The 24175-nt window shown below is 54.4% G+C and overlaps 1 protein-coding gene across 1 annotated transcript in view; it reads right to left on the reverse strand.

The window, feature by feature from the left end:
* Positions 1–1969: 1969 nt before the first annotated feature.
* Positions 1970–24175, reverse strand: part of ATP13A4 (ATPase 13A4) — a 59547-nt gene continuing 37341 nt past the window's right edge. The window contains exons 13-30 of the mRNA XM_066621589.1: positions 21790–21851; positions 19435–19585; positions 19090–19167; positions 16621–16774; positions 16273–16384; positions 15717–15841; positions 14975–15117; positions 14149–14271; positions 13821–13900; positions 13496–13538; positions 12279–12388; positions 9484–9580; positions 8773–8845; positions 7867–8041; positions 6380–6606; positions 5552–5640; positions 3348–3428; positions 1970–2420 (exon numbers count right to left, since the gene is read on the reverse strand). Of these exons, the coding sequence (XP_066477686.1) occupies positions 2184–2420; positions 3348–3428; positions 5552–5640; positions 6380–6606; positions 7867–8041; positions 8773–8845; positions 9484–9580; positions 12279–12388; positions 13496–13538; positions 13821–13900; positions 14149–14271; positions 14975–15117; positions 15717–15841; positions 16273–16384; positions 16621–16774; positions 19090–19167; positions 19435–19585; positions 21790–21851 (2160 nt within the window). The 3' untranslated portion in view covers positions 1970–2183. The remainder of the gene's footprint in view (positions 2421–3347; positions 3429–5551; positions 5641–6379; positions 6607–7866; positions 8042–8772; positions 8846–9483; positions 9581–12278; positions 12389–13495; positions 13539–13820; positions 13901–14148; positions 14272–14974; positions 15118–15716; positions 15842–16272; positions 16385–16620; positions 16775–19089; positions 19168–19434; positions 19586–21789; positions 21852–24175) is intronic.

A 24175-nucleotide genomic window follows, 5' to 3' on the forward strand; every position in this document is an offset into this window, starting at 1 on the left:
GCTTGCTGCTTGTGTTGTGCAAGGGCTATACAAAGGTAGTTTCCGACACTGTCATACGCTTCGCAATAACAGACCCACCCTGCAATTTCCAGGTATTTTCCAGTCACACATGGGGGGGGGGGAGAGAGAGGGCTGGTGAATCATTTGGCACTAACTGGGCATTCACACTCATGAGTACAAAACGGGCTCAGCATAGAGTAACTCTCAGACATTCTTCTTGAAGTGTTTCAAGCAAGGCTGCTGAGTATTTGAGGCCCTTGGAGCGATCACCAGGCTGCCCCTTCCATGCTCATTCAAGTGATCACACAGATACTGCAATCAGCGCTCTGGAACTGGTAAAGAAGCATTTTTCCCTTGAAAGGAAGAAGGCAATGCCACCCCAGTCACTGTTCTGCCTCTCTCTGACCCCAAAAGCCTCTCCCCAGCTGCAGATGTTATCTTCAACTGTGGGAGCAGGTCCACCTTCTGACTGAGCAACTGGATGGGAGGCTCAGCCTGAACAGTTTCCTCTTCCATCTCCATCAGGGGGAAACAGCAATGATCTCTTTTCAAGAAACTCAAAGAATCCATGAAGCAGCCTGGAAGGACCTGGACCCCTCCCCCCAACTGCAGCTGCTGTACAGGTCATGCCTCCTTATCCACTGGAGTTCTGTTCCAGGATTTAAAAAACCCAGCAGATACTGAATCAGTGGGGAAATAGCTTTAAAGACCCACTTCTGGGTTTCTTGCCCCTCCATTGTCACCCCAGAATGCATTGATATAGACGCGATATCGCATGCAGCCACTAGATGGGGCAAATAACGGAATCTAGTGGAATGAAATTAAAATGATTTAACAGCACGAAGATGGGAAATCGGATTTTGGTGCTTTTTTTCCTTGTTAGGAGGCATTTGAAGGTGATCCTCAGTACCATAAGAACAGCCCCACTGGATCAGGCCAAAGGCCCATCTAGTCCAGCTTCCTGTATCCCACAGCGGCCCACCAAATGCCCCAGGTTGCACACAAGACAGCAAGAGCCATGCATCCTGGTGCCCTCCCTTGCATTGGCATTCTGACATAGCTCATTTCTAAAATCAGGAGGTTGCACATCATGGCTTGCAACCTGCCAGTGGTGAGGCAAACCAGTGGATAATGAGGCACAACCTGCACATCTAGAATCAGGAGAGGCACCTCATTGGGGTGACTGGGCTGTCCCTGACTCCACAATCTTGGCACATCATCCAACTTAAACCATTTCTGCCCAGCCCACAACATTTGATCCCTGTTGCGTATATGCAACATTGGGCAGAAATGGCTTAATGGCACACAGGCACATTGCCAGCCTCTGCTGCCGTTCATTGTACAGTCTGGGTGTGTCTCAACAGGCAGCTGCTACTAAGCAGAGTTGTGGATGGTGCAGTCGGAAAGGCCTGGTGTTGTTCCTCTTCCCACATGTTCTTCATGTGTGCCTGATTGGTTCAGCGGCTGCGAGCATCTGCCTGCCTCTGGCGCCAAAAGCCTACCACCAGTCTTTCTGTTTAGATATACATTGCCTGGGATTCAGAAGATACCAAATTTATTCATTGGCACCCTTTCTCTGAGTTGCTCAGGATGGCATACAAAGTTCTCTCCCCCATTCTGTCCTCACAAAAACCCTGTGAGGTAGATTAGACTGCATGATAGTAACTGCTCCAAGTTCATGCTTGAACAGGATGTGAACCCAAGTGTTCTCCATCAGAACCTGGCAGGCAAATCCACCGTAGAATTGGGCTCCTTGCAGCTGCAGGTTTTCAGGATCAGCAAGTATTGCCAAGCCTAACACCAGAGCCACGCGTGGTCTACCTGTGTGCTTCTCAAGAAGAACCAAGCTATGTACTATGGATGGCAAAGGAAAGCCTTGGTGGGCTAAGGGCGCAGAGAGAAACTAAAAGCTGCCCAGAGTCAGTGTCTGGGTCCTCTGAGATGTTCCCTCCACAGGACCCCCCTTCGGCCTGATTGTGCAGAGCTGCTCTTACGCTGACCACAGTGCTTTGCCACCCGCCTGGAAGTGCACAGAACTGACTGTGTTAACAGAGGACTGACTCCCAGGTGCATCCAGGGCAAAGGGTCCCCAAAACAGCAGTGCCCACAGCCATTCAGACTGTGGTGCTGGTGGGAACCGGTGGCAGAATGGGGAGGAGACAGTCCAGCTGGGAGCAGAGCCCTCAGTCCTCCAGGCCCCCGGTCTGCTTCTCGTGATCCTCAAACGCAGGGTTGCTGTAGACCTCCCTGGAGCCCCTGGCCCAGATCTGCACAGGCCCCGAGAAGTCTGTCTGGTTCAGGGGGGGCCAGGTGGGGTCCTTCTCCAGGGCCGTTCTCAGCAACTTGTAACGGCTTGTAGGCTGGTGGCCGAGGCCTTTCTGCAGCAGGCTCCACAGGGCTCTGTTCTCGATGACAGCCTCCTGCAAGAGAGGGGGTGGGGCAGGGGCTCAGGCAGGCAAGGATGTTGCCAGCACTGCCTGGAGCCACAGATGCAGGAGTGACCTGATTAGTGATGACACAAGACCTCACTGTGGCTTAAGCAGTCTGTGGGATGCAGAAGGTCCTCGGAAGGACCCGTCACAGCGAAACATCAACACAGGCAAAAACACCTGCTTGTCATGGTCAAGGGGAAGGATGCTGCTGACGTCCCCTCTGGACTGCCGACATTGCCTTACCGGGGACTAGACCGGGGTCCACCCAGCCAAGCTCTGTCCGCTGTTGGCCTTCTTCACAACACTGCTGAGAGCCCTTGGCCCAAGGGGCAGGGCCTGAGCCCAGAACCTGCTGCCTGTGCACAGTTTGCTCCTAAGTGACAGATACTGCCACTGAGATGCTGCTCCCCCCCCCCCAACAACACCAACAACATGGCTGGCTCAGAAAACCCATTAACATCAGGCCTTATGGATTAATCAACTAAAGCTGTCGTTGATTCATCTGCCAATTAGGTCAACTAGAATTTGCAGGCTTAGCAGTCATTTCTTGAGTGGGAACTGGAAAAAAAATGGGGAGGGAGGGAGAGGGAGGTCAGAACAGGAGGCAGGGTGACTCAGCCCCTGTGCTGGAAGTGTTGGGGGAGGGAGCCGAGCAGAGATCAGAACAATTCCGTGATTCACCAGGCTGCCAACGAGGCTGACATTGTGTCTCCAGGCAGAGAGGGAGCAACAAACTTTAGTGGACGACATGCATGCAGAACAAGCTGCCGCGGTTTGCCTCTGGAGCTGGGAAGGGGACTCTTCTGCTGCTCAAGGCAAGCAGCAGGCAGCACCCCAGAGGGAGAGGCTGCTGCCCTGCCCTCAAGTCCCTCTGCTGCAGTGAACTCTAAGGCGGGAGCCAGGCAGTCCACTCACCTCCACAGCGAAGGAAATGGCAAAGGTGACCGACAGCATGGCGAGCAGGGTGATCCTCCAGGAGGCAGGGGTGCATACGAGCTGAGGGGGAAAGGCAGAGGCTGCTCAGAGAAACAGGCACGGGGCCCTGCCTGTGGGGCCCCTGCAGGCATCAGAGTTCAGCACAGCCCCGCCTCTCTCACCCCTGCCCTGCCACAGCCTGTGTGGAGGCTGCGCTGCTTCCCTGAAAGGTCCGCATTTGCCTGGCCTGCATTCTAGCACGTTCTGTGAATTAGGGCGACAAGCTCCCTGGTGGAGCTGCTTCCAGGACTGTCCTTACAGGGGCCATCTTTGCTTCCTGCCAAGTTCCAAACTGGCACCTTCTCCAGAACAGAGAAGCAACTGCCTGGAGTGGGGGGGGGGCTCAACCTCCTCTAGCAGAGGAGTGTCGGCCTGCCCTCATGGGGGATGCTGGATTACTGATTATTCCCTGAACAGGAATGGATGTCTCTGGCCTGCACTGCTAGCCAATGGGTGAGCAAAGATACGTGACCCCTGAAGGCATCTTTCTGTGAGCTGAATGGTGGAGCAAATGCCCAGCCCGGTAGAAGCCTTGGGAACGGGGGAGAGGCTGTCGCTGACATGCAGCAGGGAATCTCCAAATCCCAGCTCAGGGTGGACTTGAACAGGTGGCTGCAAACAAGCCCCCTTCGGCCTTCCTGTCCAGAAATGAAACATGCCCTAGAAATGGTGCATAAACAGAGGAAGTGCGGATTCAAGGAGAGGGAACGGAAAACTCTTTTAAAAAAACAAACACCAGCAGAGTAGAAACTGGACCCCATTGTATTTCCTGACCAGATGTGGGGTAAATTTGGTGCTTGATGCTAAAAGCATTTTTATTTCAGTACTGAAACATGAGTTTGATCTCCAGGCTGTTCTGAGCCATTCTTGAGATTTGCTTCCAGAACTGAAAACCAGAAACACAAATGAAACTTCCAGCTGAATCCAGTTCCTGGGATTTCAGGACACATGGAAATGGGGGAAATGGAGCATGAGCCTTTTCTGCCCAAAGTCAAAACACCCAGGCGTGGGAGTCAGAAGGGGCCGAGGGCTCTCCAGCCACCGCAGTCAGAAGGAAGAGCCTGAGATCAAAGCTTCATTCGGCCCGAATGCTTACGGCTGACCTCGGCTCCGTTGTTCTTTCTCAGCCTAACCTACCTCACAGGGTTTGGGGGGGGGAGGTAAAGGGGGGGACCAGACACAAGCTCCTTAGAGGAAGGGTGGCATCATAATAAAACAACCACCACAGTTAAGAACATAAGAACAGCCCCACTGGATCAGGCCATATGCCCATCTAGTCCAGCTTCCTGTATCTCACAGCAGCCCACCAAATGCCCCAGGGAGCACACCAGATAACAAGAGACCTCATCCTGGTGCCCTCCCTTGCATCTGGCCTTCTGACGTAGCCCATTTCTAAAATCAGGAGGTTGCGCATACACATCATGGCTTGTACCCCATAATGGATTTTTCCTCCATTCAAATCCCCTTTTAAAGGCGTCTAGGCTAGACGCCATCACCACATCCTGTGGCAAGGAGTTCCACAGACCAACCACACGCTGAGTAAAGAAATATTTTCTTTTGTCTGTCCTAACCCGCCCAACACTCAATTTGAGTGGATGTCCCCTGGTTCTGGTATTATGTGAGAGTGTAAAGAGCATCTCCCTATCCACTCTGTCCATCCCCTGCATAATTTTGTATGTCTCAATCACATCCCCCCTGAGGCGTCTCTTTTCTAGGCTGAAGAGGCCCAAACGCATGTAGCCTTTCCTCATAAGGAAGGTGCCCCAGCCCCGTAATCAACTTAGTCGCTCTCTTTTGCACCTTTTCCATTTCCAGTTCTCGATGAGTCCAGCAAGTGAGACAAGTTGCACCCCTGTAGCTTTGCATTAACTGATGCGGCACAATACCAAACCATCTGGAACCCCCTCTACAAAAAAAGTGCCCCCCCCTCCACAGACGGTTTGCTGCCACAACAGCCTCTGACTAATGGGCTAGACTTGCCACCTAGTGAGAAAGGGCAAAGAACGTCCAAGCCTGTCTCTCCAAGCAACCCAGGGTGGCTGCCTAGACTTCCCTGGCAAGCCCAGGAGGCCTGGGCTGGGGTCGGGTGAGTGCCAGCAGGCTGCAAGGTACGGCCTGCTTTGACCCAGGGCAGAGATACTCACGTCCATCCAGGCGTAGAGGCCTTCAATGTTGGCAAACAGGAGGAAGAGGCAGGTGCCCAGCTGTGCCAGCAGGACAAGGACAAAGACATCTGGGGGGATAGGACACTGAAGTGAACGGGGCGGGCCAAACCCTCCAATGGGGAAAACACAGGGAGGGGCATGACTGGGGACTAGCCTTGGTAAGGGGGAGGGGTATGCAACGGTCTAATGGGGCCAGTAGGGGCTTCTCAGTAGGGTGAGCAGGCTGAAGAGGAAAGCAGGCTCTGGGGATCCTTCTCTCCAGGGTCTGAGGAAAAGGTCTGGGGCAGAAGGCAGGATGATGGGGGATAACAGGGGCAAAACAGGTGGGGTATGAAATGCAGCTTTGTCTAGTTAGGAACTTAAAGGCACAGTGAGCAGCTGCCTGGGGCCCTGGCAGGATAGACCACAGCATACTCCTAGGTAGACCAGGTTCTGCCCCAAACACCATCCACCCCAAATGGAAGCAGCTGTTCAGTCCTGCAGGTGTCCTCCGACTGGCTACGGGCAGAAGGGTCTCCCACCCCACGCCCTCTCAAGCCTCTCAGTTTGGGGTCGCACTTCATGCACAGCATCTGCTCTCCCCAAGCTTCGCTGCTGTCCCTTCGTGTGAGGTCTACATGTGAGTCGGACTCGCCCACTGCACTGCACTGGGGAAGGGCTCAGGACTGGAGCACGTGCCCTCTGCACAGTAGGGGAGGGCAACTGGCTGCTTGGCCAGGAACAGGGAGGCACCCCCACTCAAGCCAATTGGGGTGGAGAAGGTGACTCCTTGATGGGGTGGGGGAGCAAATCCACCTTGGCGCTTACAGTTTTTGTACACAGGCTGCCTGAACGGCCTCCCCTTGGAGAAGACCAGAGCTACCATGAGGCAGCTGATGGTGCACAGGAGCCAGACGCTGGTGTTCTCGTAGCTCCGGAAGCTCTTGGCCACTTCCTCCCCAGCACTGCCGTTTCTGGCCCCACCAGCTCCCAGGGTACTGCCAGCAGGTTCCAGAAGCTCCACGGCATGACTTGCGTTCCCCAGAGTGCAAGCACTGAAAAGGAACCAAGCCTGAGTTGAGTTCCAGCACCACAGCATAATCCTATGCATAGCTACTAGGAAGCAAGGCCCATTGTGTTCAGTGGAGCTTACTCACAGGTAAGTGTCTTTAGGATTGCAATCTTGGAGTTGTGCATCTAAGGATGGGGGTGGAGAGAGGAGACATCCAGGAAGAGGCTGCTTCCCCCCTGCCAGACAACTTTTGAGGGCAGAGTCTGTCGTGGCACCAGCCAGGTGTGTCTGGGAAGCTCAGGAGGAGGACATGAAGACACACCTGCCTTTGACTACCTTTTGTCCAGGATTCAAGGTATTCTGCTCCACACATTGGAGTGCCATTTAGCTCAAACAGGTGACAAGGCTATCAGATCCCCCATGGATTGAAGGGTTTAAGAACTAACCACTCCAGCGTCCAACATCACCGACAGGTCTTGTGGCGGCCCTTCCACCGCCTCTCTTGGCAGCTGGTCCAACTATTGCAGTAAAGCTTTTACTTAAAAGGTTGTCCCTGAGAATGTGCACCAGTCCCTCTGTGTCCTGTTCTCAGAGGACAGCACGGACAAAGAAGAGGATTGATCCACATCATTTCTAAAATAGTCTCTCTCACTTGTCTGTCTTTAGAAAGGTGGTTAAAAATCTTAAAATGAAAAGCTTCTATGAAAGAGCCCAGTCTTTTCAGAGAGGGGTAGAATGGGATTCCCCCAGGTGGCTGTCCCAGCACTGTGGGGCTGTGGCAGAAAAGGCCAGACTCCAAATACCTACCTGGCACACTTCCAATGTTGGGAGGTCCCAGGGAGGGGCTCTAACTATGTTCAAAGAAGCGGATGCAGCCCAGAAGCCAGCCTGGTTCTGATCTGTTAGGGCCTTAAGGGGTTCCTGGTGTTGGGAGGGCCCCTGAGAATCAACCCCTCCCTCATTCCCGGAAAGGCTTGTCCCCAACCTTATTACATGGCCAGGCTGCAGAGCATCTCACAAGAGCAGGTGTGCTGTAGGGAGCTGCTGACACAGCACATCTTCCCCTGTCTGCAGCATACCTTTGAGAAGCAGAAGGAAGAACGGGTAGGGAAGTGGGAGCGACACTCCTAAAGAACAAGTCTAGGCAGGCAGGTGATCCTTAGATAAAAACACCCCATTTCACAGAGCAGTAAATAAAGGACTTCTCCTTCTCCCCCTTCCAACCCAGTCCCCCATGATCATCTAGGCCAGGAGTGCATTCTACCTGGATCCACTGAAACCTGTGGAGGGTCAGTGTCTCTACCTGAGGATGCTGTCAGGGTTGTACCAGGGTTGCTTCTGCACCAAGATAAAGCCACAGACCTGCACGGCCAGGCCGAAGACGAGGTTCAGGACCACGGACAGCAGCAACGGCGGAGAGGTGAGATGTGCTGGGGGTCTGTAGGGGACCAGCTTCCGGGAAGCGCCATTCAAGCTCACTGCAAAGAGAAGCCCCAGAGGCAGGTTTCTACTGGCACTCAGAAGACGTTGGTCAGGACGGAGCTGAGGGCAGCATCTACAAAGGCTGCCAGGGCACAAAGTACCCTCCTGGACCTCACCGGGACCTGCTCTGGCCCTCAGGGAGGTGGCCTGCTTGTGCCCATATCATGCCATTTCCAACTGCAGGAATGGAATGTCAGGGAGAGGACTTTTAGGCTAGCTTTCTCCCTGACGTGCTAATTTTCCAGCAGCAGGGACGTTTTGGTGTATGTGGGAAGAATGACTTGATGCGAAAGCCCAGAAACAGGCTGATCAATTCTTATGAGGATAGAAGGTGGATGAGGAAAGCCCTGAGCTCCTTGGAGGAGGACTGGAGGAACAGAAGTGATTCATGCTTGTTTTTTGTTTGCTGTGAGTAAACCCTTTTCTGTTCATGTTTTGTTCTCGGTCTGGTCTAAAAGGAACTGGTCTCCCCCATATTTTATATCTGTGGTTCTGGCCAAGTGACTGGGTTTTACTATTTCTTAAATGGTTAAGTATGACCCTGGGAGGAAGATGGGACAGGCAGGCAATGGAAGAAGAATCCCTGTTTGAGGCAGGGGCCTTTTTGTCATGGGTTGGACTGGTGGCCCTTGCTGGAGGCTCTGGAGCTGCCTCTTTCCTCTTCATGGTTGTGGGCAAGACCACACCCTGCACAAGCAAAACAGTCATCAAGACAATACAAACTTACTCGTCATTCCAATGAGTGTGTTGATGGCCAGGTCCTGGAACAAAAACTGGTAGTTGCCAAAGGAGTTCAGTTGCTGGAAGAGAGGGGGGGCATGTTGTTCTGCAGCTCCTGGCTCCACTCCCACAGCCACTCATGTGCAGCTGGACATCTGCCCAGGGACATTTGTGGTGCAGAGTGATTCCTAGGCAGACATTGGTCCACCCAGCCCATCACTGACGACGTGGCTGGCCGTGGCAAGGTGGAGCAGCCACTGCTTGGTGGAGGAGCCACAGCTCAGCTGGGGATCTCCCGGGTTCAATCTCTGGCAGCATTTTCAGCTGCACAGCACTCTGGAGTGCTGCCAGTCAGTGCCCTGTTGTCAAGAGTGTGCGAGATGGACCAGGTGCCTGACTCAGGGCAAGGAAGCCTCATTGGTACTCAAGGGCCTTTCAATCAGTCTTTGGATCTGGGACCTTCTGCCAGGAAACAGCTGCTTGACTGTCAAACAGCTGCTTGACTGTCACACCACAGCATGACTGGAGGTTTGGGCGAGGAGGAGTTGCAGGCCTCCAGGAGAGGCTCCTTCCTATCGAACAGTCTGAACGTAGACTCATGCAGCTCTCTCCACCACCCCCGGAAGAGCTTTCCGTGTCCCTGCAAGGAAGGCCAAGGACATGGCCCACTGTTGCCTGACAGACCCATCTCTGAGCCCCCTGATGTTCCCTACCATACCCAATAGAGCAGCAGGACTCCCGTGTACTGGAGGACACTGTAGACTGCCATGTACTTGAACATGCAGAAAGAGGTTACCAGGGCAGCCCGGCCTTGCCTGTGTGAGGAAGCCAGAGCAGAAGACTCAACATGAGAAGGCATGCTTACCCCCCCACCCCGGAGTGTCCCAGGAGCCAGGCTGGGGGCAGGGAGAAGAACTTTGTACAGGACAAAGGAGGGAACCCGGGCCCAGAACTTTGAGGCAGGAAACCCCGGCAAGGGAGCAAGACCTGCTGTGCTGTTTGTGCCTCTCTGACCGCACTGGGGCAGGGCCGAGCTGCCCACCCGCTCCCATCAATGCCTTACACTGCAGCACTGCAGCCTGTGACTATCACCTGGCAAAGCGCTTCTGGGGCTCTGATCAGGGACACCCCTGCAGGGCCTGGCCTCCTGAATATTCCAGAACCTGCTGATTCTGGCCTCAAGGGGGAGGGGTGACAAGTTTTCCCCCCATTTCCACATTGTCCCTCACTGCAGCCCTGTAAGCAATTACGGGGCTGGTTGGACCACACTTTGGGGGTAATCTGGTCAACATTTGGAGCAGAATGGGGGCATTTCCTTCCCCTCCTCCATGGCTGACGTTGGATTTTATGTGCAGAGATCAGCCTAGTGTGCACCACCATGCATGAACATGCAGGGATGGTGAAGGCAAAACCCGCAAGGTGAACAGGCTCCTTGCTTAGTCTACTCCAGGGGTGTCAAACTCATTTCATGTAGTAGGTTAAATAGCATTCACGGCACCTACTGAGGGCCTGAAGTGTTATCATCAGGGCTTTTTTTCTAATGGAACGCGGGGGGACGGAGTTCCGGCACCTTTTTGCAGGGGCCCCTCCCCTTCAGAGGCATTCCAGGAGGGGGGAGCAAAACAGAGGCATTCGCTGGGTGGGGGTGGAGGGTGGGGGGTGCAGAGTGGGCGGGCACCTGGCCCCTGTCTGACCGCACAATGACCCCCTCCTGCCCCCATCTCCAAGCTCTTGCCTGAGCCCAGCCTGCCTTCCCTCCCGCCGCGCTCTGCTTCCCCACATAGCTTCCAAGCTGGTGGAGGGCACGGGGGACACGCGCTGACGCCGAGGAGGAGGACGGACAGCCAGCCAGCCAGCCAGGGAGACAGGCTGTGGCACCCATGGAATGCCCAGGTACTGGCTTGGCAGAGGAGGAGGGGAAGGAAGCTGGCTGGTGCAGCCCCCGTGCCAATCTGCAGCACAAGCCTAGGCGTGTCTACTCAGAAGTAAGTCTCATTGTGATCAATGGGTCTTGCTCCTGGGAAAGGGTACATAGCCTTGCAGCCTGAGAGCCCAAGCCTATGCATGCCTACTCAGAAGTAAGTTCCATTGTGTTCAATTGTGGAAAGTGTCATAGCCTTGCAGCCTGAGAGCCCTAGCCTATGCATGTCTACTCAGAAGTAAGTTCCATTGTGTTCAATGGGGCTTACTCCCGGGAAAGTGTCATAGCCTTGCAGCCTGAGTAGACAGGCAGAGGAAGGGCTCTGAGGCTGCAGTCCTCTCCATACCTTCCTGGGAGGAAGCCCCACTGCCTCTACTGGGACTGACTTCTGAGTAGACAGGCAGAGGAAGGGCTCTGAGGCTGCAGTCCTCTCCACACTTTCCTGGGAGGAAGCCCCACTGCCTCTTCTGGGACTGACTTCTGAGGAGACAGGCACAGGATTGGGCCCTGAGGCTGCCATCCTATCCACAGTAAGCTCCATTCACTAAAGTGGACTTCTGAGTAGACATGCATAGGATTGGGCTCTTAATGCTGGCAGAGATATATATCTGCACCCGTTTTCACATGCTAAGGGCAGGTGAAAAGGGATTCTACGTGTGTACAACATGCTGTCCAGCCTTGCCAGAGATCCTCCTCATCCTTCCCCCACAAGCATGCCCTCCGCCAGCCAGCGTTTGCAGCTCCTCTCCAGCAATGCACAGCAGCTGCTCAGGGCAGCAGAGAACATGCAATTGCATGCCAAGCGCCTTCCCAAAGACACAGAGTATTCTGATACCTGAATTAAACCATATTTAATTGCTTGTTTGCAAACGTAACTGTTTCTATGTGCACCTAAGGGCCCCTCTTGTGTAAGAATTCCTTTTTTGTTCTTATTCCCACAGTTGCTTAGAGTAATTTTTCTACATGGAACTCATGTAAGCCATTTTTCAGAATCCATTCACTGTTTCCTCTCCTCGAAGTAGTGCCACACTACATACTACATGCTACAAGTGCACCTGTACAGTATTTTTCCCCATGTGTAGAAAAAGTAGCTAGGGGGAAGGGGATGTGGAGATTGACAGCCCAATCCTATGCATGTCTACTCAGAAGTAAGTACATCTTTAGGGGGGAAGCACATAATAAATATTTTATTTTTCCAATAAAAAATGGTTTAAAAATAAATAAATAAATAAATAAATAAATAAATAAATAAATAAATAAATAAATAAAAGATCAACAAGTTGTGAGTTCCTGCACTTTTTTTTTTTTTTTACAATAAAAGCACTGGATATCATTATGCAGGAAGTGACATCATCAAGCAGGTGATGGCCAGAAATAAGTACTTTGTGCTCACATAGAAACTCATTAGCTGCAAATGACAGACGAGATTGATTCTCCTGCATGGCTTTGGCAGGTCAACATTCCCACAAGCGGGACCACCTGCTCCAATGCATTCCACAGAAGGAGGGCTTTGCTCCAGGCCGCTTCCTGCCCTCCCTGCCTTCTTTGGGAGGAGAAGAGACCCCTGCCCAGAGAAAAACTCCCCAGCTCACCTGATCACCTCTGGAACGCAGCTTATGTTGGGCACCTTGGAAGTGAAGGGGGCAGCCATGGAGGCCTCCTGCTCGGACAGGGAGATTCCAGCGTGGGCCACTTTCAGAGCCTGCAGAGGCAGCAGCCCCAAATCAGGACACAATGGAAAGAGAGTCAGGGCTGCTGCGCAGAAGACACAGCACCACTCAACCCACCTGCCGTTATGGGGCTTGCTCAACTAAGGGCGCCCCATGCCAGCGTCCCCCAGAATTCCTCGGCATCCACTCATGCTCAGCACAGGGGCACAGTGTGGGCAGGGATGGCCCTGCAGCAAAGCAGCTCACCGCGGCACAGCCCTCACCCAAGCTTCTCCTCTCCCAGGACTGGCCCAGACACGAAGCAGCCATGAGGCTCACAGCAGTGGCGAGTGACGGGGCAGCGGCAGCTTCAGGGTTCCTGTCTTCCCATGCCTGCTGCCACCACCTCCCTCCACCCGCCACGGACGGGGCCATAGAGATCTGTTCCCTGTCCACTAAAAGCAAGCAGGAAGCAGAAGGTTAGCTGCCCGGCCCCCTCACACCTCTCCTTCCCTGCACAGTCTTAGAGACACCTTGTGAGGAATGAGTGATGTGCCGGGGGAGGGGCCACTTCCTGGGCTCCTTCCTCACAGTCCTTTAAACAAAACAGGAAGTGCCAGGCTTGCCAGGAGACTCCAGCATCCCTCGCCCATTCTATTTGTCGAGAGACCTGAGTGGGAGGGAGTGAGGCCAGGAGCTCCCTTCTTCCTTTCCGCTCTGGGAGGAGCACTGGGCAGGACCTCTGTTTGGCTGCCCCTGCTTACTCCAACCTTCCCCATTTAGAACTGGGCCTTCTCAGACCCCTGTGTGCTGCTGGGATCACAGCTGGCACCACAGCTGTGCAGGTTGGGAGAGGAAGGGGTAACATTAACAATCCACTAAAACAACACTGTCATAAAAGCAAAAATGGTGGTGGTGGTACAAAAATGGTAACTAGCCACGGCCAACCGGGTCCAGGCACACCCCCTAAACCGAGAGGCAGCTCCTTTGAGAGACCTCCTCCCCTCCAGATCAGCATCCCCACCAACCCACACCTGCTCCATCCCTGAGCCCGAGCACCAGTTCAAGGTCTGCACTGTCCCCCTTGGCGGAGATGAAAATCAGGGGCATCAGCTGGGTGGCTTGGGTCTAGTAGCCTCCCCACTGGTTCAGTCACTCACCCCACAGTCATTGGCACCGTCTCCGCACATGCCCACAAAGTAGCTGGAAAAGAAAAGCAAGCACAGCCAGGTGAGTGGCAAATGGCAGCTCCTGGACAGCAGCAGCAACAAGACGATGTGCGAACAGAGCAGCCCCAAAAGCTACCCTGGGAGTTTGGGACATGTTCTCTCAACCCCTTTGGGATGGCCGGCCACTTCCCAGCACCTGGAGAACTGGAACTGCTCCTCTTGTGAGGGAAGCGGTGCTATTCCGATTCTGCTCACAGTCCTCTTGGGCAGCTTTAATGGACAGACTGAATGGCCTCTTACAGGCAGTCTCACTCACTCCAGTTTCTGCAGCTCCTGGACCAGGCTGGCTTTCTGAGCAGGAGACATTCGGGCAAAGACCGTCCCGTTCAGGAGAAGCTGCAGGGAGAGGCGGCTTTTAGTCGCAGGCTGGCTCTGCCAGAACATTCAGGTCCCACGAGCTCAACTTTGGGGCCAGCAGGCTGAAAAGAATCAAGACCTGCAGGAGAGCCACAAGCACAGCCAGCTTGCACCCCTTGAGTGGGGAGCTTGCCCCCAAACTGGCCAGGCTAGAGCAGCCCTCTGGGAATAGGGAGTGAGCTGCTCACTCTGTCTCCAACTCAGCCGACCCAACCCTCCAAACCCACCTTTGGGAGCAAATGGCTGAAGGACCGCGTTATGACCTCATAAGAACTCCCACTCATGCAGAAGTGGTACTGGCCTCTTCCAGCACCATTCTGGGAACCTCCTTCCATATTAACAGAAGTCTCCTGAAAAAGAGGAGGGGGCAGTATCATCTCCTGCTTTGGAAGTTCCCTCTGGCGATGGAGACAGAAGTAAACAAGAGGTTTTCTAGTCCAGCTTCTTTCTGCAAGAGGAAGCCCTCCATGCACGGCCCTGCCCCAGAAGTGTGGAGGGGCCTCCAGAGCAAATGTGTGACTCAGGCAAACCACCGAAGGAAGGGCAAGGCCAAAACGAATCCCAGGACTGTGCTCCATTGCACAGAGTGCCACCCCTGGAGAAATCAAACACACCCAGCCTGCCTGCTTGCCCAGGGGAGGTGACGGAGGAAGCACCCCCATCTCTTCAGGGCAGGATACTCTTGAACAGCAGGGCCCTCTGGACACTGTGTGTAGAGGTGGCACCAGCACCCTGGACACAGGCTCAGGCCGCTGAGAAATGGCTGCCTCCTGGAACCTGTCCTGTGTTCTGGCACGCTGATGTCCCTGGGAGCTCTTGTGCAACTATTTGAGGATCATGGACAGAGGAGAGCTGCAACCTTTCATTGCTGCCCTGGTCTCTTATGAGTCAGTCACAAAAGGTCTGTGCTCCTCATTCATCCAGTCAGGAGGGGGAAAAGAAACCAGCCCCCAACCAGCTGAGGAGGGTCAAAGGTGAGCCAGCCCTGCCACAGGGCACAGGCTCCTGCTGCCTGCCTGGAAGCCTCACCTCTGGGCTTTTGGAGTCATTCACTTGGCACTCTTCCAGGAGGCTCCAGGTGACGCATGCCGAGGGCGGCCCTGCCCGGGCGCCTGCCTCAACGAGAATCACTCTGCTAGCCGGTGGAATCAGGCCAGCACTCCTGGCCACGGTCACGGCCGTCTGAACATTGTCACCTGCAGGAGTGAGAGAGGCCGTCACCTGCAGCTGCACCCTGGAAAGCACACTTCCTAACTCACCCTGGGGCCGAATTCCTGCACGGCCTCCTGGATTCTGTCAGAAGCCTTGGCTATGTGCAAGCCCATTGCCAAGATGCCTTTTAGGGGTGGGGTGAGAACCATGTGAGGCTGGGGCTTGGACACACTTGAAAAACCGTTTGGGGACTGCAAGATTCTTCCTTCTGTTCTGGGGAGACTTTCACAAGCTGCTGTGTTGATCTCATGGCAAGAAGGGGAAGGTGTGTTGGAGAAGTGCTGGGCCAGATTGTGGGTGGGATGTAGCTGAACTGGTCTGAATAATGTAGCCCAGAGAGCACATGTAACCTGCACACTTTGCAGTATGCGTGCTCATCTAGGATCAGGGGTCAGTCTAGTCAGTGTCTGCCCTGGCTGAGCTCTGAGGCCACCTTGACCTCCCAAGCCCTTTGGGGGGCTGTGGCTCCAGAACAGAGGGCCTTGAAATCCACAAGAGCCCAGCCGAGGAACTGCCAGGCTTCCTCCAAGAGCTGTGGTGCAACTGCGAGAACACCCAGATTCAGGCAGGAAATCTCACCTACCTGTGACCATCACACTCCGGATGCGGGCAGTGCTGAGCTCCTCCAGAATGGGCCTGGTTTCAGGTTTCAGGGGGTTTTCCATAATCAAGAGTCCCAAGAAGGTCAGACCGGACTCTGCCTCTTCCCTGGGGCAGAAGAACCAGACGCATCAAATGGCTTGAAAGCCAGCCCTAGTCTTTGTCCTGAACCAACCAAGCTGTCAGGGAGCACAAGGGCCAAGTGCAGTCAGCCAGGCCTGCCCCAAGCCAGGGGTTTCCCCACCAGGGATGTGGCCCAGATCCAGCCCTCACGGCCACCTTCACCTTCCCCTGCCCAGGTTCACAGCTTGGCTTGGGGGTTGCAAAGGTTACATGAATCACACACCAAAAGGAACACCTGCAGAGCAGGCTCTTCTCCTCATTTCCAGGCTCCTTCCAGCCTTCCTGAGGGTGGGCATTCAAGGTCAAGCTTCTTCTGAGGCACCCCACAGCCAGGGTCCTTTGGCTGCCTTCCGCATCAGGCAGGTACTGCTGCTGCTCACACTCTCTGCCTGGCCCAGCTTCACCTTCCTTCTTACCTGGTCAAGGGTGCCACCTGCATCCCAGCCTGCAGGGTCTTGTGGGCCAGCCCAATGACTCTGAAGCCCTGGGACGTGTGGAGCTGAAGTTCCTGGGTGAAACTGCTGGGCACTGTGTGGGGGGAAAAGGTTGGGGCTCAGGACCAGGCTGCCACTGCTGGAGAGCAGCACTCGCAGGCAGGCAGTGGCCTTTGGGACAGCTCCACACCTCCCATGCACTGTGGGGTGGGACTGGAGTGGAACCCCCAGGCAACAAGGACAGAGGCCAGGGAGCACCTCCAGAAGAATCTGCACAAAGGCTGCAGCAGGCTGGAGAGCAGGACACGTGGAGTGCAATGCGCCAGGCACCTGTTTCTGGCCTGCAGAGGTCAGCCACCTTCTCTGGAGCTCCCTTTAGGAAGACGTGGCGGCCCCTGCCCAACTCCCGGGCAACAACAGACATCCTCTGCAGGGCTGAAGAAAACGGGAACTGCTGCAGGATGGCCATGCCTCTCCCGGCACCCTAGGAGAGAAGGGCAAGAGCTGGAGACCGGCAGCCAGGCTGCTGAGGCGACCTCAGCGTGGAGTGAGAGATCCACGAGCCGCGTCTTCTGCATGGCTTTCTCAGGAAGAAAAATGTTAGTGGCAAGTGCAGGGTCTGACTGGGGTGGAGCAAACACCCAACGGGGGGGGGGGGGTTGTGGCAACTGCAACTGGGCATGGGAGGAGTGCTAGTCTCCCTCCTCCTGCCTCAGTACTGCAGCCCAGTCCAAATTCCTCTTCACATTTGCTAATGACACTTGTGCCCCCACCCCCAGCCCCAGAGATCCCGCCTGAGGACAATACCCTGTCTCTAAGAGTCAGCAGGCAAACGGGGTCCCAACACATTGCTGGGGAAAAAAGCCTTGAGGGTCACCTGCATGCCCTCAAAATGGGCCGTTCAGTGGGGGGGGGCAATCCCCTGGGTGGACAATGGGATGCCAAGATGCAGGTGAGCAGCACTCCTGTGCAGGGGACCTTTTCCTTGCCTTCCTCTGGGCTTCTCTGACTTGCTTCCTACAGCAACGGCTTCCTCTCACAGTGACCACAGCAGTCCCTCGAGCAACTTTGGGTGCAAGTGTGTTATGTGACTGAACACCCTGCTGTGCAGCTCTCTGAGAATCACCAGCACTGAGCAAAAGGGGGGAGCTTTGGAAAGGGCTTTCTGCTCAAGGCCTGCCATGCTGAAGGAGCCACGCTCTGCTTCCGGACTAACTGCTGGGGCACGAGGGGTGGGCAAGAAACGCTTAGCAACAGCTTCCCCCCCAACTATTCAGCCCTAAACAGCCACTGACTGAGTGCACACCCAGCCGCGGAAGGAGCCACTCAGGAGTCCTCTGGCGACCAGCCGGCCAGGGGAACACGAACCGATGCAGGACGCCTTCCGCGGAGATTTCTCTCCTCCTGCCAGTCCCTTCTCCTGGACACTGACTAGAGTACATTTTAAGATGTAGCTCGTTTTATCCCAGATTTCTGGGAGTGGGTTGCAATGGTTACAAAGTGAAAAGCAAAATGGGCTGAAATCTGTGAATAACATTTTAATTATAAATTAAATAATAATTTAACAATCTAGGACTTAACAAATATGCCAGATATATTTGACGGCAAGCCCATGTGTGTCTACTGACAAGTAAGGCCCACGGTGTTCAGTGGGAACTGTGCCCAGGTAAACTTGCGTGGGATTACAGCCTAATGTCACCTAAGTGGCATGCTGTCCCCAAGGGAGGCTGTAGCCTAGAGTAGACCAACAGTTCCCAAACTCCCAGGACCGCCACGTCCCCCCTTCAAGCTGAAGGTGCAGCACAGTCTCCAGGAAGTGACTTGCAATAATGTCCTTGGCAGTTGTGTCCATGTCTGGAAGTCCGAAACGCCACTACAAATGCAGGGTGAGGGCGACAGGGCAGGTGAGAGGACTTTTTCCCAGCACAGTTTTCGAAGGCTGGATCTTTTCTCGTAGCGCTGAGCCTCCAACCACTGCACGGAGCAGGCGGCACAGTCTCCCTGCTGTGTGGCAGATGTCCCACAATGCCCCAGCAAGTGTCTCGTGATGCCCCAGGGTGTTGCAATGCAGTTTGGGAACTGCTGGCCTAAGATCATTGTGACCATCAATGATCAGTGTCTCAGCCTGCCTCCTGCTGAGTCTGAGACTTCCTCCTGCCTCAGGTCCTTTGCCAAACATCTCACAAGCAGCCCCCAAGTGTTCCTGCTGTAGGAGAAGCATGGAGCTCCGCCCATCCCCACAGCAACATCTGTTTGCAGGCAAGAGGTCCCAGGTTCCAGTCCCACCACCTCTCCCATTAAAGATCCCTGCCTGAGATCCGGGAGAGCTGCTGACCGCTGAGTCAGTGTTAAGACCATGTTTCAAAATTCTTGCGTGGCATTTGTGCCTGTGGAAAGGGCGCAGGGGTCTGCAGAACCTGCTCCAGGTCACAGGAAGCTGCCTCTCTCTGGGGCATGCCTCTCCCCTGCTTTTTGACACAGCTGTTCTGCCCCCTCCCACAGCCCTGGCTCGGTTGGAGTAGCATCCCTGGGAGTCTGCTTAGCTCAGGGAGGCTACAGGCAGTGGTGGCAGGAGGAGCTGGGCAGGGCAGGCATGAGCCAGGGCCTTGCCCAGCTGGGCTTCCCATGAACCCTCAGGGATAGTGGCAGCACCCAAGGGCAGGTGGGGTACAGGCAGCTTTGCTCAGGGGTCCAGCCCTGGCAGGAGGCAGCCCTCCTGTCTTACAGTGGCACAGAGCTGGTGCTGCCTCTTGCTAGCAGCACTGCAGACAGTAACAAGCAACAGGCAGCCGAACTTACGGGCTCCGCTTGGGGTCCTGGTTTCACAACTGTGACGTCTGCCCATTCACCTCCTTTCCCCTCAGAATCCTCTATTTCCTGTTGGCATAAAAGGAGAATTGCAGTTCTTTTAGATCCAGGAAGGACTTTTGCTCCCTGTCCTCTCTTACAGCAGGAACTGATGTGCAGCTCACAAGAACGGAAATCCATTTTGCTGCAGCAACAACAAAGACCTTCCTGCAGCCTTCTGCAGGCCCACGGCAAAGCACAGCCTGCCCTGCCCTGCCCCACCACCCCACCAGTGCCAGCACCCATTCAAGGGATCGCCACAACGGGCCCCAGACTGAATCAAGATGAGGGCTTTACCCAGTGAGTCGCCTCAAACATCTTCAGGTCCAGGGGGTCCCCCTGCGTCTTCCCCTCCAGCAGCAGCAAGGAGTGGCAGCTGACCATGGCTCCGAATGCTGGACCCCAGGGCAGAGGGTGGCCAGAGGAGAAGCTGTGGAGTGCCTGGAAGCTGGTTGAGAGAGACCAAGACAAGCAGGGCCACACTGTGGCAAAAGCTGCTCCAGCTCAGTAGCAGCAAAGCAGCACATGCGGAGCCCACCAAGGACCTTCCTCAGGCAACCGCGTATCTAATGCCACAACAGGCTTTGCTGCCACACCTCTGCCAAGGTCCTTTTGGCCACCCAGACAAGGCCTCCTATTGCAGTGCAGAGCCCCTATGCGCAGGGGTGGTGTGCGGAAAGGGCAGCACTGCTCTGAGTGCTGGAGCACCTCTTGCCTGCCGAGGAGAGGCAGGAGTGTCCCAGGCTTCTTTAACTAGGCAGAAGGGGGGACCATGTGACAGAGGTTTATAAAAGGAAGTTTGGTGTGGAAATGTGGGCAGAGCTGAGGGGGCTCAGTGGGAGCACTGCTGAGCCATTTCTGCAGTACTGGCTTGGGCTGGATTTGGGGGCCAGGAACGAAGCCTTGATGTGTGGGGCAAGGTCTAAAAATTCCATCCCACCCCCCCCCACCCCCGTGTCAGAATTCTCTATTTATAAAAGTGTTTGTAATTCCTCCCTCCCTCCCTCTTGCAATACTAGGATCTGGGGTCCCAGCCTGGGGTCATTCAACAGAACTGGCTGGTGAGAGGTTCAGGAGAAAATCCTTCTTCATAGGGTGAGTCAATAACTTGCAGGTTTTGCTGCCACAGGAAGTGGAGATGACCACCAGCTTAGCTGGCTGTAAAAAGAGGATTCGACAGTTTTGTGGAGGAGGAGGAGGAGAGCTCTATGCACAGTTCTTTGTCCCAGTGATTTCAAGGACTCTCCAAGCCCAGCCTATCCCTCCTTGTCAGTTGATGGGGGTGGAAGCACTGGATGGGCTATTGCTTCATTTCCCACTGGAGCGACTGCTTGGGCACTGTGGGAAGCAGGTGCTGGACTCAGTGGGCCTGATCCAGCTTGAGAAGCTCTTAGGGATCAGTGGTGAAAGAGGCTGCAGGAAGCAGGAAGGGTGAGCAGCAGCCTCCTTCTAGACGCCCTACGGTCTTCAGGACCTGTGGAAGGTGCTGAGGTACTGTGTGTGTGTTGCTTATTATTACCTTTAATTAAGGAGGGGGTTGCAACTGAACCTGCAGAGGGGCGTGGGGGCTGTGTTGCAGAAGCAGCGAGCCCACAAAGTCAGGGGGAGACTGGAAGCTTCTGGAAGACTGGCTTGGACTGAACTTGGGGGCCAGGAACGAAGTCTTGACATGTGGGGCAAGGTCTAAAAATCCCATTCCATTCCACCAGTGTCAGAATTCTCTATTTATAAAAATGTTGGTAATTCACTAGGCTTCAATTTACAAATTCCCAGGCAGCTGACCATTCAGCAAGGTGGAAAATCAGCCTTAAAGCGGTTAATAACTTTGTGACCTCGCACAGAATCATAGAGTTGGAAGGGGCCTTAGGTCATCTAGTCTAGACCTTTCTTTGTTGTTAGGCGGTATACGAATATTCTTAACATTATACTGCAAAACAATGTAAAAACAGCAAAGCAGTTTTAATTTTAAAAAGCAATTAGCAGGCATTATCAAATTTAAGAGACAGAAAGAGAGCTGAAAAGGCGTCAAGGTGAGCCGCGAGGTTTCTGCTTGGCACGGAAGCACCATTAAGCACCATTAAGCGTGGCGCCAGGCGTGTCTGTGGTGAGAACATTCCACAGCTGAGGAAGCCACAACAAAACAGCTCTTTCCCCTGCTGCCGCCCGCCTAGTCTCTGCTAGTAGAGGTGGCCCGAGAAGCACCTCTGCAGAGGGCCAAGCCCATCTGGGAAGCAGGTGAGGGAACAGCATTCCAAATTGTGCTCAGGAGTGGGCCAGGAGAGAGGAAAGATGGTTTAGGACCAGCAAGATGCATTCCACCCAACTAGCCCCCATCAGCAGCAGAGCAGCCATATTCAATCTGGAACTGAAGTGTCGAGTAGCCTCCATGGGAAAGCCCCAAGCACAGTGATTGCAGTAGTCCAATCTGGACATTCACTGGGCACAGATAACTTTGCACAGACTATCTCTGTGCAGGATTTTTATGCAGATGATAGGCCTGGTAAAACATGACCAATGCTTGGGAATTACGGGGCTCTGTGCCAGATGGGCCAATGGTCTTATTGGCAACTCCTCCTGTCTTATCTCATAAATCCCTCTCCCTGCAGGTTTGAGAGATGAGAAGTTTAATGATGCAGATAGCTGGAGAGATACCTCTTTCCTTTGACCAGGACAATCCCCTTGAGATCAAGGCCATCTTCGGTGAGTGTGCCGGTCTGTTGAAAAGTATGTGCAAGTTACGCCAAGAGATCAGCATGCCAGCAAGAATGGAAGAGTCGAGGAAGGAATGTCTGCCAAGCACACTGGGCAAGCCTCTCCCAATATGTAACCCCCTTCCTCACCCACAGAAGGAATAGGCACATCTGGTCCTTTCTGTCCTGCGATGAGGAGGTTAAGACCTGTGAGCAGAACACCCCCACCGCAGGCCTCAACTGCTCCGCGAACTCCCCAGATGGCTGAAGGAAAGTCAACCTGCCTCAGCCTGTAACCTGGGAATAAACCCTATTGGTCCACTTGACTGGGTCCGTGCAAGAGCTATGGAGACCATACGAGTGCAGGGCTGCCTTCAGGTAAGGCACTGTCATGGCTGCCCCCCCGGCTGCCGCAAGCTGTCTCTTTGCCCGCTCTCCTCTCCTCTCAGACAAGCAGGACCCTAATTGTGTCCCAGAACGGGTGGGCAAAGAGGGTGCTGGCACTGGAGTGCTGGGAGCGCCCCTGCCTATGAATCTGTTTCCAGGGGAGGCTTCCTGAAGGATCCTGGTCAGTCACCATCAAAAGCAGAGGCCATCATTGGATGCCCTCCCCCAGCCTGACCCAGCAGATCCCCATCTTGTCTTAACAGCCATGACAGGAGAACTGGACATTTGGAGACAGTCAACCTCTGAACAGCAGGTGCTGGAGTCAGGCCAGAGGGCAGGGCCGCTGCCTCCCACCCCGCTGGTGAGCTTCTATGAGGCTTGCGAAATCAGGTCCAGAGGGGCCCATCTGTCTATTCCAGCACCCGATTTCCTGCAGCAGCCAATCTGGTGGTTTACCAGACTGGCCACCACAGCAAATGGGGTGCTGGACCAGACAGATGACCTGACTCCACAAGCCTCACCTCGTGCACGTGCCTCTAGGTTAGGAGCAGGCAAGCCCAGTCGGAAGGAAGGCGTGCACTGGGCAGCACGCATGAAGGCTGAGCCTGCAACTCTCTGGTGCCCATCCAGCGGACGTGTCAAGAGGGAGGCACTGCTACATGGGGTGTCTTCAACACAAGTGCAGAGGCAGAATATGCAGGGGTTAAAATAAATGCATTTGCTTACAACCTGCCAGGTCCTACAGCCAGCAGACTGCGTCAGAGTCTTGGAAGCAATGTGGACTCTTCAGGGAAGGTGGATTCTAAGTCACAATAAGAAAGTAAAATAGAAAACAAGACACTTGCAACCGAAGATTGCCAGTGCTCCAGATCCTTACGTGACACTCAAGCCACTTCACCCTCTCCCTGGTCTACCTCTCCGAGTTCTGTAACTGACTCTTCCTCCTCAGCAGCGAAGAATGTCGCTGAATGTTCTGTAACACCACCGCAGCTGAACTCGTGGTCACAGCCAGTGTTTGGCTGGTTCCCTGCCACTTGACCGAAACCATTTTATGTTCTCACGCTATTCATGCCTGACTAGAAGGCCCAGATCCCTGCTGCACAGAATGTTGGAGATGGAAGGGACCTTGGGGACCATCCAGTCCAGACCTGCTCAGTGCTGGCAACTGCATCTCTGACAGGCGGCTGTCCAACCCCTGCTTGAAAGCCTCGGAAGGCGGAGAGCCCGCAATTGCACGAGGCAGGCCCCCTATTTCCCTGGAGTTTCAACCCTTTGGTTCTAGCCTTGCCCTCAGCAGCCACCAAAGGCAAGCCCTCCCCTCCTTCTGCGGGACAGCCCTTCAGGTCCTTGAAGCTGCTGCCCTCCTGCCTCTCCATAGCCTGCTCTGCTCCAGGTTAAACAGACCAAGCCCTTTCAACCCTTCCTCAGAGGACTTGGTTTCCAGACCACTTACCGTCCTTGTTGCACACCTGGAACCTGTTCGAGCTTGTCAGTGCCTTTTTAAGCTGCGGTGCCCAAAGCTGGATGCAGCATCCAAGTGGGTTCTGACCAGTGCAGAACTAGGACTGGTTATGAACCCTGATTCAGCCTCCCAGTGCACTAGCTACCCCCTCTCCCAGTTTGGTTTCTTCTGCAGATTTGAAAAGCATGTTGAAATCTGGATGGCGCACCACCTGCAGGGCTCTGGAGGGTCAAGGACTGGACAGGCACCTGAGATCCTTTCCTTGCCCTCTTTGATTCTCACAGAAGGTGCAGTCCTGCTCCATTTCTCACACCCCGCTCTCTCATCCACACCATTGGAGCAGAAGAATGTACACTGCCCGAGCTCCTGTTTCCCACAGACACCCCAACATGGACAGCAGCTCTAGGGTTCTCTGTTCCATGAGCAGAAGGAACCTTTGACCACTCAGAAGACATGCAGTCTTGGAAACTGTTAGGAAAGGAGTTCTCCTGATATCTTA

The sequence above is a fragment of the Tiliqua scincoides genome, chromosome 3 (assembly GCF_035046505.1).
Source record: "Tiliqua scincoides isolate rTilSci1 chromosome 3, rTilSci1.hap2, whole genome shotgun sequence".
NCBI classification, from domain to species: domain Eukaryota; kingdom Metazoa; phylum Chordata; class Lepidosauria; order Squamata; family Scincidae; genus Tiliqua; species Tiliqua scincoides.